The sequence below is a fragment of the Berghia stephanieae genome, chromosome 8 (assembly GCF_034508935.2).
Source record: "Berghia stephanieae isolate SIO BIC M18660-M18661 chromosome 8, UCSD_Bste_1.3, whole genome shotgun sequence".
Lineage (NCBI taxonomy): Eukaryota > Metazoa > Mollusca > Gastropoda > Nudibranchia > Aeolidiidae > Berghia > Berghia stephanieae.
This window is the reverse complement of record NC_088367.1, coordinates 9,386,802-9,399,301: the sequence shown is the minus strand read 5'-3', so window position 1 is coordinate 9,399,301 and position 12,500 is coordinate 9,386,802. Positions and strand designations below refer to the sequence as shown.

The 12,500-nt window shown below is 35.7% G+C and overlaps 1 protein-coding gene across 4 annotated transcripts in view; it reads right to left on the bottom strand.

Annotated features, from left to right (window-relative positions):
• Positions 1-12,500, bottom strand: part of LOC144978135 (collagen alpha-6(VI) chain-like) — a 66,945-nt gene that overhangs the window by 31,138 nt on the left and 23,307 nt on the right. For 3 of the 4 annotated variants that reach the window (XM_078923791.1, XM_078923788.1, XM_078923789.1), the window contains exons 8-12: positions 8,296-8,435; positions 6,842-6,935; positions 5,804-5,933; positions 1,568-1,700; positions 236-308 (exon numbers count right to left, since the gene is read on the bottom strand). In XM_078923791.1, the coding sequence (XP_078779917.1) occupies positions 236-308; positions 1,568-1,700; positions 5,804-5,933; positions 6,842-6,935; positions 8,296-8,435 (570 nt within the window). Of the gene's footprint in view, positions 1-235; positions 309-1,567; positions 1,701-5,803; positions 5,934-6,841; positions 6,936-8,295; positions 8,436-10,630; positions 10,646-10,987; positions 11,003-12,482; positions 12,495-12,500 lie in introns of all 4 variants that reach the window. The other variant, XM_078923787.1, reaches the window with a different exon arrangement.

Below are 12,500 nucleotides of genomic sequence, written 5' to 3'. Positions count from 1 at the left end.
TCCCTTGATTGGACGTTACCGGTGGATAAGTTATTAGAGAGAGAACGTCATTTTGGTTTTGCGCATGCGTCTCTCGTCCTCGCTTCCGGTGAAAGCGACATGAGACACTTCAACGAAAGCGAGGACGAGAGAGACGCATGCGCAAAACCATATTGACGTTCTCTCTGTAAGGTGACGTCCAAACAAGGGACGCTACTCTTCCGCTAATCTCATTCCCTATAAATCAATTGCGTACCTGTATCGCAAACAACTTTAGCTAGACGCATCAGGTTGTTATTCAAAGATTGGAAGTCGTGGCTGTATAGTACCTATTGAGATGGATGAGGAAGAAAGGGGGATTAAAGGGGCGGTGATTATTCTAAAAATGATGATTGGGGAGGGGGGGGGGGGGCGTAATTTTCATAATGACGACGACGACGACGATGATGACGATGATGATGATGATGATGATGATGATGATGATGATGATGAAAAAGAAGAAGATGAAGATGATGATGATGATGATGATGATGATGGTGATGATGGTGATGATGATGATCTCATCATATCGTTGTCATTTTTCTGGCGTTTTAATAATAATAATAATAATAATAATAATAATAATAATAATAATAATAATAATAATAATAATAATAATAATAATACTAATAATAATAATAATAATAATAATAATAATAATAATAATAATAATAATAATAATAATAATAATAATAATAATAATAATAGTAATAATAATATAGTAATAATAATAATGATAATAATAATAATAATAATAATAATAATAATAATAATAATAATAATAATAATAATAATAATAATAATAATAATAATACTGCACACTTATATAGCGCCAACATCTCATGCGATATTATGATCTCTTGGCGCTTTTTAAGGACCAATCTGTGTCTGTCCGTAGCCATCGTTAAGTTATAGCCTGACACTGAAATCCAAAAGGACTGGCAGTTTGACGTCATTATTTGGTTTTTGCACCGTCTAGTGAGTTGTCGTTGGTAGAGCTCATGGAAACAAGTTATTTCATTGGTTAAACTAAATACAACTCACGATTTGTTTTCTTTTGTGGCAAAAGACTGGCATTTTGACGTCATTTTTTGGTCAGTATCAGGCCATAACTTTACGAATGCCAGAGTCTGTCCCTGATAGGCGATATTAATTACTATCTTTTTTGGCAAGGACAACGCTGTTAATAAATGTCAGGGTAATCCTTTTACACCTGGGTACGGTGAGAGAATGCGATTAACCCTCTCCTTACCAACTATAGGAAAATCGTCACATTCGTCACGATACACCCAACATTTTTCTTATTCAATTTTCTCTTGTACATCATAAAATTTAAAGAAAATGAACAGTGTGTTGTAGAGCATGTTTTGCTAAAGAAATTATGTATTGGAAGAACTTTACTGCTATTGTGTCTGAGTGATAAAAAAATATATTTTTGTTGTTGGTTGGGTGTGACGTTTTGGGGAAAATCCTGCAAATGGCTGGTAAGGAGAGAGATAAAGAGCCTTCTCACAAATTAAATAAACAAATTGTTTTCCCGCGCTCCTACCTCGTTAGGACTGGTTGCCAAAGCCTCTAACTCTGGTTTGTTAATGGCGTCTGTCACTCCCAAGGCAAAAATCCAAACACCGGAGGCCTTCAGTTTCTGCGCTGCTTGGTGTGCCAGTTGTGGGTACGTGGCTCTGTTAAAGATTTAAGAAAAAGAACGGTTGTCATTTTAAAAAATTAACTAATAATTATCTTTTAAAAAATTGAGCTTTTATATAGCGCAATATCCACTCAACGTTCTCAAAGCGCTTTACAAGGGGTCCCTGACCAACAGCAACATTTAACATGTAGGACGGGACACGACGCCTGTTAGGCGATATTACACTTTTTTTTCGGACAGAGACAACGCTGTTAACGGGAAGGTACTCATTTTACACCCGAGTATGGTGAGAGAATGTGAGTAAAGAAGAGCCTTTTCCAAGGACTCAACTATGCGCCGAGCGAAGCTCGGACCCAGGACCTTCCGATCCGAAAGCGAGTGTCATACCACAGGGCCACATAGGCGGACAGTGAATATAAGTTGCAAGACAATAGGCCAATGAAATTGGGAACAAAAGTGTGATGTAAAAAAAACTGGTTCCTATTTCTTTGAAAGTGTAAAACTACTCTCCCGGAGAACTGAATACATACCTTGTCTAAATTATGATTTTCTGGTTTCTTATTGTCTGGTCTAAATTGATGCTTGACAATAAAGACGATCCATCCTCGCTCTATCACGCCCCGCCGTAATCATAAGTTTTTGCGGTTATGTGGTCTAGTGGTATGACACCAGCTTTCGGATCGGAAGGTCCTGGGTTCGAGCCTCGGGCTCGGCGCATAGTTGAGTCCATGGAAAAGGCTCTTTACTCACATTCTCTCACCGTACTCAGGTGTAAAATGAGTACCTGGCCATTAACAGCGTTGTCTCTGTCCGAAAAATTGTAATATCGCCTAACAGGCGTCATGTCCCGTCCTACATGTTATATGTTGCTGTTGACCAGGGACCGCTTGTAAAGCGCTTTGAGCACATTTAGTGGATATTGCGCTATATAAAAGCTCAATTTAAAAAAAAATAAGAATCTGCATATAAATCCTGCTATTAAAATAATTATGCCATCATATGCTTCAATTTGTAACCCCTATTCATTATTTATTATCCTCCGAAGGAGACGTTCCATACACACTTCCAATGATTTAGGAACCAGAAAAGCATAAGATGTGACATCGCAACGTTTCTTCCCTGTTTCATGTAACTATAATATTTTGAACCGTTTTGGAATGGGTATTGAAGCCACTGTTATTCTATTCAAAGTATTATGTACCACAATATCTTGATATACTATTGATTGATTTTAAACAAAGCCACTGTTATTCTATTCAAAGTATTATGTACCACAATATCTTGATATACCATTGATTGATATTTAAACAAAGCCACTGTTATTCTATTCAAAGTATTATGTACCACAATATCTTGATATACCATTGATTGGTATTTAAACAAAGCCACTGTTATTCTATTCAAAGTATTATGTACCACAATATCTTGATATACTATTGATTGATTTTAAACAAAGCCACTGTTATTCTATTCAAAGTATTATGTACCACAATATCTTGATATACCATTGATTGATATTTAAACAAAGCCACTGTTATTCTATTCAAAGTATTATGTACCACAATATCTTGATATACCATTGATTGATATTTAAACTAAGCCACTGTTATTCTATTCAAAGTATTATGTACCACAATATCTTGATATACCATTGATTGATTTTAAACAAAGCCACTGTTATTCTATTCAAAGTATTATGTACCACAATATCTTGATATACTATTGATTGATATTTAAACAAAGCCACTGTTATTCTATTCAAAGTATTATGTACCACAATATCTTGATATACCATTGATTGATTTTAAACAAAGCCACTGCTATTCTATTCAAAGTATTATGTACCACAATATCTTGATATACCATTGATTGATTTTAAACAAAGCCACTGTTATTCTATTCAAAGTATTATGTACCACAATATCTTGATATACCATTGATTGATATTTAAACAAAGCCACTGTTATTCTATTCAAAGTATTATGGTCCACAATATCTTGATATACCATTGATTGATATTTAAACAAAGCCACTGTTATTCTATTCAAAGTATTATGTACCACAATATCTTGATATACCATTGATTGATATTTAAACAAAGCCACTGTTATTCTATTCAAAGTATTATGTACCACAATATCTTGATATACCATTGATTGGTATTTAAACAAAGCCACTGTCATTCTATTCAAAGTATTATGTACCACAATATCTTGATATACCATTGATTGATATTTAAACAAAGCCACTGTTATTCTATTCAAAGTATTATGTACCACAATATCTTGATATACCATTGATTGGTATTTAAACAAAGCCACTGTTATTCTATTCAAAGTATTATGTACCACAATATCTTGATATACCATTGATTGATATTTAAACAAAGCCACTGTTATTCTATTCAAAGTATTATGTACCACAATATCTTGATATACCATTGATTGGTATTTAAACAAAGCCACTGTTATTCTATTCAAAGTATTATGTACCACAATATCTTGATATACCATTGATTGATATTTAAACAAAGCCACTGTTATTCTATTCAAAGTATTATGTACCACAATATCTTGATATACTATTGATTGATATTTAAACAAAGCCACTGTTATTCTATTCAAAGTATTATGTACCACAATATCTTGATATACCATTGATTGGTATTTAAACAAAGCCACTGTTATTCTATTCAAAGAATTATGTACCACAATATCTTGATATACTATTGATTGATTTTAAACAAAGCCACTGTTATTCTATTCAAAGTATTATGTACCACAATATCTTGATATACTATTGATTGATATTTAAACAAAGCCACTGTTATTCTATTCAAAGCATTATGTACCACAATATCTTGATATACCATTGATTGGTATTTAAACAAAGCCACTGTTATTCTATTCAAAGAATTATGTACCACAATATATTGATATACTATTGATTGATATTTAAACAAAGCCACTGTTATTCTATTCAAAGAATTATGTACCACAATATCTTGATATACTATTGATTGATATTAAACAAAGCCACTGTTGTTGTTGTTGTTGTTGTTGTTCTTCTTCTTCTTCTTCTTCTTCTTCTTCTTCTTCTTCTTCTTCTTCTTCTTCTTCTTCTTCTTCTTCTTCTTCTTCTTCTTCTCCTTCTTCTTCTTCTTCTTCTTCGTCTTGTGGAAACCTCCAATATTGTCGAGGATCACTCCACAGTTTGTAGGGTTTTACATTTTAAACTTGCTAAAACTCTGCACATAATACTAATTAAAAATAAAAACACAGAGATTAAAAAGTCACGTTGTGAACTCTAGCAATCGCGTAAAAGAATGTTGGCAACCGTTTTCAACCACTTCAGCTGGGAGGCTATTCCATAGTCGGGCAGTGGAAGGGAAAAACCAATACATTTGGGCGTCTGTTTTTGATGTTGGGATGGTTACTCTTGCTGTGTGTCCCCTCGTAGTTCTTGTGCCGATATCTTTGATGTCGTTTGGACGTTTAAGGTTGTTTTGTTTTATTGTTTTTAAGGGTTTTACGGCGCTTGCAACACATTAAGGTCATATCAGCGCCAGTAAAAAGGAAGAAAATGGGATAGTAAAAAGATTTAGAATTATAATTAAAGCACCCAAGAAAAGGTAAGACAAAGGGGAACTGGTTCAAATAGGAAACAGATGTAGATTCCAAGAGCACACTATCAAAGTACTTAGTTTGAGATCACCTAAAAGTCTCATACAGACACAAACACAGGTCCCCACTAAGAGGAATACACTCAAATGTTCACAAATCATATATAATACGTAAACAAAACATAATACAGTGCATAACAGAGAGATGATTTACAAGGAAAAAAATATCATCTCCCAAAACTAATCATACATTTGACTGTTTCCCTCTCAGCCAGGGCATCCTGCAAGGGCCTGGATAAAACCAAGTAATCTCATTCCAAGACAAAGACAGAAAGCATGTTGGAAAACAAATATAGGGGATAGAAGACACAGTATGTACCCCCCTGCCCACTATGGGAGGTCAGGAACCCCGCCCAGTTTGGACGTTTAAGGCACGAATTTTTGTAGTAGATCTTGTGGAACAAGATGGTTCTAGTGTCAGGCTATATGTTAACGATCGCCACGCTGTGACTTACCTCCCATCCGTGACGATGATCAAGACTTTGGTGACGCCACGATCTCCGTGTCTTTGGAACAAGTCCTGGGCGCGCTGGATAGCTAGGTCTGTTCTGGTGTCGTCGTCGGGGTATCGGAAGGCGTTCAAATCTGGATAATTTGGGGAGTCGTGAAGAAGAACAAAGTATAGATAGAATGCGCTTGGTTGATAAGCTCACAACATTGCCATACGAAGTATAACGGTTATTGTTGGACGTATCGTATCGATATATCGATATGAATGACAATATCGAGTAATACCGATTTTAAATTCCATATCGATAACGATACATTATATTATGTTCGCAGTATTTATTGGTGCGACTATGTGGTCTAGTGGTATGACACTCGCTTTCGGATCGGAAGATCCTGGGTTCGAGCCTCGCGCTCGGCGCATAGTTGAGTCCTTGGAAAAGGCTCTTTACTCACATTCTCTCACCGTACTCAGGTGTAAAATGAGTACCTGGCCGTTAACAGCGTTGTCTTTGTCCGAGAAATTGTAATATCGCTAACAGGCGTAATGTCCCGTCCCTCATGTTAAATGTTGCTGTTGGCCAGGGACCCCTTGTAAAGCGCTTTGAGCACATTTAGAGGATATTGCGCTATATAAAACTCAATTTTATTTTTTTATTTTTTTTTCAGGGCTGCCGGATGGTCACGTTCATGGCCAAATTCGGACACACAAGGAATCATTTCTTCATTTCCTGTTATTATCCACTTATAATAATGGAGCCAAAAATAAACACAAAATCAGTTTACTATGAAAAACAATGGAGAAACGAAGAACTTTTTCATGAATAGAGGTGTTAGGGTTTGGAGGGGGTGGGCAAACACGTTCATCGAAAGTTTTTATCGAATTTCGATATATCGATGTAAAATTCCTTTGCATCGATAAATATCGATATAACGATATTTCAAATCTCGAAATATCGTATCGTATCGATATCGAAATTTTGTGATATTGCCCACCACTAAAAAATTCATGATAAGACATTGAATCAAATCCTATTTGGACTCACTTGAAATGACCTGGTTGACGTTTCCACTGAGTTCATGGGAATTCACGTCACTGCTGAATAGAACGAGACCTACGTGGATGTCCTTGGGGGTCACCTGACGAGATAGAATCAACAACAGATGGCGTCATTGCATGCATGGCTTAACCCTCTCCTTACCAACTATAGGGAATGAGATTAGCGGAAGAGTAGCGTCCCTTGATTGGACGTCACCCATAGTCTGTGACGTCACCGGCGGAAAATGTTATTAGAGAGAGAACGTCATGTTGGTTGTGCGCATGCGTCTCTCGTCCTCGCTTCCGGTGAAAGCGGCTTGAGACACTTCAAAACCAAATTGACGTTCTCTCTGTAAGGTCACGTCCAATCAAGGGACGCTACTCTTCCGCTAATCTTATTCCCTATAGGAAAATCGTCACATTCGTTACCATACAACCAACATTGTTCTTATTCAAATTTCTTTTGTACATCATAAAATTTAAAGAAACGAACAATGTGTTGTCATGTAGAGCATGTTTCGCTAAAGAAACAATATATGTATGGCAAGAACTTACTGCTATTGTGTTTGAGTGATTACAAAATCTATTTTTGTGTTAGTTGGGTGTGAAGTTTTGGGGAAAATCCTGAAAATGGCTGGTAAGGAGAGAGATAATCAGTCGGATCATGAACATTTTGGATTTGCATTTTTTTAAAATGTACTTATTTATTGATTTATTTATTCATGTATTTATGTATTTATTATTTATTTATTTATTTATTTAGATTTTTTTGAAAGAATATGCTCCCCAGAGCATTTTAATCTTTATTTGAAGTGAACCGGGTGATTTTTCATGAAGTTATGGTCAGATGTATTGGAAAGGTATCCAGCAACTTTTCTCAAATTTCATACTTTTTCAACTTGACTAGCTGTAAAAAATATTTAGAAGTGAAATTAAGCTTTGGTATTTCCCGAAGATGTACAAAAAGGGTTGATTTAATCATTTATTACGAGATAGATGGATGGATGAATATATAGATAGATAGATAGATAGATAGATAGATAGATAGATAGATAGATAGATAGATAGATAGATAGATAGATAGATAGATAGATAGATAGATGGTTGGATATATATATATATATATATATATATATATATATATATATATATATAGATAGATAGATAGATAGATAGATAGATAGATAGATAGATAGATAGATAGATAGATTGATAGATTGATAGATAGATAGGTAGATAGATAGGTAGATAGGTAGATAGATAGATAGGTAGATAGATAGATAGATAGATAGATAGATAGATAGATAGATAGATAGATAGATAGATAGATAGATAGATAGATAGATAGATAGATAGATAGATAGATAGATAGATAGATAGATGGATGGATGGATGGACGGATATATATTCAAACCATCTATTTATTTGATATTGTCTAACTTTTAATTCATTCGCACTCACCTTCAGTCGCTGAATCAAATTGCCAATGGCGGATTTCTCTGTTTTGAAATTGTTTTCATACATGGAATTGGAACCATCTATGGCAAAGATGAGGTCTAAATGTGTGGTGCAATCTGGAAAATAGAAATGGGACTCATCGTCTCAAAACGGTATTAAGTCGGAACGAACCATATGCCTAGAAGCCGAATTAAATGTTAAACTGGTCAAAAATATAAATTGTTGGCATTTGCACCCTAAAACATGGTATCCATTCTCATCAATGAAACACACGAACTCAACACAAATCTGATATTTCTGGCTACAAATTCAATTTTCAACATCTTTACCAACCCGACTTAATACCGTTTTGAGGCGAAGGGTCACAAATAACATAGAACATGATTCATCGGAAACACTGTTATAACCATCTTAAGTTGTAACCCAGGTTTCTATTCTGTAATATCGTGTTAAGATTTGAACCTAATTTCCTTGAGGACAGTGATCGTGACGTGACATACGAGTGGCGAGATGGCCGAGTGGATAAAAGCACTGCACTTCCAGCCAGGAAACCAAGATTAAAGCTGTCAGCATTCCCTTTTTTCATTAACTCTCTTCCTACCAGCTATTTTCCGAAATTTTCCCGAAACTTCACACCCACCCAACACAAAAGTAGAATTTTTCAAATAGAATAGTAATTAGTATATTCTATATTTTGTTAAGAAAAATTGGTCTCTGCAACACAATGTCCAGTTAGAGGGTTAAGCAAAAAACAAAAACAAAAAAAAAAAAAACAAAAAAAACTCGCTTCTATTGCTAATCTTGTGGCACTGCACTGCGGCGGACCCCTAAGTTATATCAGTCATTTATGGAGATACACCCTGGAGATAAATTTCCCATGAGGATGAATAAAGGAAATGCTACTTTATTTATTTTAATTTTACACTTACTTCTTTCCAGTAATATTATTTGATGGTGTGCGCCAAGCGCCGTTGCTTAACTCTCTCCTTACCGACCATATTCACTTACTTCTTTCCAGTAATAGTATTTGATGGTGTGCGCCAAGCGTCGTTGCTTAACTCTCTCCTTACCGTCCATATTCATGATTTTCCAGAAATGTTATAGATACCTACCCAATACAGAACTTGCTTTTTTACACTCAAATTCATTAGAAATGCGTACCTACATATCTACTAGGTGGGCACATTTTTGTTCAGCATAACAGCATAGGATATTGTAATGAACAAAATAAATCAGATTAAGAAATATGTTCATTGTATCGTGACAAATGTGACCCATCGTCTCAAAACGGTATTATGTCGGAACGAACCACATGCCTAAAAGCCGAAATAAATGTCAAACTGGTCAAAAATATAATTTGTTGGCATTAGCACCCTAAAACATGGTATCCATTCTCCTCAATAAAACATACAAACTCAACACAAGTCTTATACATCTTAACTAACCCGACTTAACACTGTTTTGAGGCGAAGGGTCACAAATTATGTGATGATTTTTGTGTAGTGGTAAGAAGAGGGTTAAAAAGTAAAAGACAATCGAGCTGTCTTTTGTAGTGCTCAATATAATGTCCGAAAGTACTTCTAACCCTCTCCTTACCAACTATCTATATGAAAATCGTCACATTCGTTACGACACAACCAACCTTTTTCTTATTCAAATTTCTTTTGTACATCATGAAATTTAAAGAAAATGAACAGTGTGTTGTTGAGTATGATTTGCTAAAGAAATTATGTATCGCAAGAATTTTGCTGCTGAGTGATAAAAAATCTATTTTTATGTTTTAGTTGGGTGTGAAGTTTTGGGGAAAATCCTGAAAATGGCTGGTAAGGAGAGAGTTAATGTAACTGTTGCTGCTCGAAGCTCGAAGAAATAAATAATAATGTGAAATTGAATGTAAGCTTCAATTTAATTACGAAAACAAATCAAATGAACGTTTCAGGTTTCCCCTTTATCAACAAAACAGGATGAATGAAACACTACAGATGAATGAGATAATGTGGTAGTGGCGTTGTTAAGATGAATAAACAAAACAATGTTTTCAGATCGGAAGGTCCTGGGCTCGGGCCTCGCTCGGCGCATTGTTGAGTCCTTGGAAAAGACTCTTTACTCACATTCTCTCACCGTACTCAGGTGTAAAATGAGTACCTGGTCGTTAACAGCGTTGTCTTTGTTCGAAAAATTTTAATATCGCCTAACAGGCGTCATGTCCCGTCCTACATGTTAAATGTTTCTGTTGACCAGGGACCCTTTGTAAAGCGCTTTGAGCACATTTAGTGGATGTTGCTCTATATAAAAGCTCAATTTTTAATTGTTATTTTTAATTGATTGAATTACTTACCGCGAGGAATTGGGACTGAAATGAAGATTTTAAAAACAATGAATATTAATGATGATGTTATTATATGTGAATGAAGTAGAGATAATGATGTCTATGGTGATGATGATAATGAAATATTAATGATGTTGACATTATGGTTTTAACAATGGATGTTTCATAAATTATGATAATGACGATCTTGCTGATGACGATTATGGTAGTGATGATGATGGTGATGATGATGATGATGATGATGATGATGATGAGGAGGAGGAGGAGGAGGAGGAGGAGGAGGAGGAGGAGGAGGAGGAAGAGGAAGAGGAGGCGGAGGGGGAGGAGGGGGAAGAGGAGGAGGAGGAGGATAACTAATCTTCTTACCGGTTGGTACTGGCGCTGAAACGAATATAAAACCAAAAAAAAAAATTAGTTAGATACATAGAGAATTGATAAGTGTCTTTTATAACAGTTCTGTTTGATACCTTATATTAACACCTACTTCGATGAAGTTTTGAAGAGAATCAATGCATCCGTAATAGCAAATGTATGTGATGTGAAAATGTGTGACAAACTCGTTTGACAAACATGCCTAGCAACCCGTGCAATGCAGGTTTGGATCTCAGAACGGTCAATTTTATTTCCCTACTTACTTACTTAATCCTCTTCGGGTCTTGAGGCACATATAGCATCCACCAGACATCTCCATTTTTTTAAATTTTTTTTGCGGTTGGCTGTTTTTGCGGTGGCTGTATTGTATTCAAGGACAGGCCTGCTTCCTTTACACTCTTTTTCCATCGTCCTACGCCAGGTTTCTTTTGGGTCTTCTCCACTTTCTCTTCCCGTCTTCTGTCCACTACAGGGCTGTTTTTGGGAAGTGACCCTTTTTCCATTCTGGCCACATGACCCAGCCAATGCCATCTTCTTTTTATTTGGCTTTCAATGCTAGTGCAGTCAGCTTTCTTCAATAGATCCAGTTTTTATTTTTGTGGCCAAAATATTTATTGAGTTTAGTGAGATTTTATATAGCGCAATATCCACTAAATGTGCTCAAAGCGCTTTACAAGGGGTCCCTGACCAACAGCAGCACGTAACATGTAGAACGAAACATGACGCCTATTAGGCAATATTACAATTTTTTCGGACAGAGACAACGCTGTTAACGGTCAGGTACTCATTTTACACCTGAGTACGGTGAGATAATGTGAGTAAAGAGTATTTTTCAAGGACTCAACTATGCGCCGAGCGAGCCTCAAACCCAGGACCTTCGGATCCGAAAGTGAGTGTCATACCACAAGACCACATAGCCGCACAATATGTTGAAAATTCTTTTTAGACATTTGCTTTGAAAAATGTCTAGCTTCTGTATTATGTAGGATGTCATTTTCCAGCTTTCACATCCGTAAAGCAGGAGTTACACTTAAGACAATTTTATTTACACGTTTTCATATTCGCTAAAACAACTTATCTAATCTTTAATACTTTCTTAATCTTCCTCATGCTTCATGTATTGCACAAGTTGTATAACATCAAAGAAAATACACGTAAACCCGTTAATGGGAACGATCTATATTCATGTTTTCGTCCAACCGAGTTATCGATCACGTGATTTGTTGCTCAACAACAATTGGAGTTTTCTCAATTTATCAAATCACGCTGCTTTGTTTATGAACGCTGTAAACATACCCATAAGTCATACTGAGCAAAATGACCAATTGTAACTTTGGTTATTCTTAAACTGTGAACACTTTTCACTATGTGGGTCATTTTAAGCAAACTTTGCAATGTGACTAATGACCTCCAGCACATGGAAATGTAATATAGATCGTGCCCATTAATTTTCTGAACAACATGGAGGAGGGGAAATAATAAAACTTACGTGGAGCAGTGGCTGTTG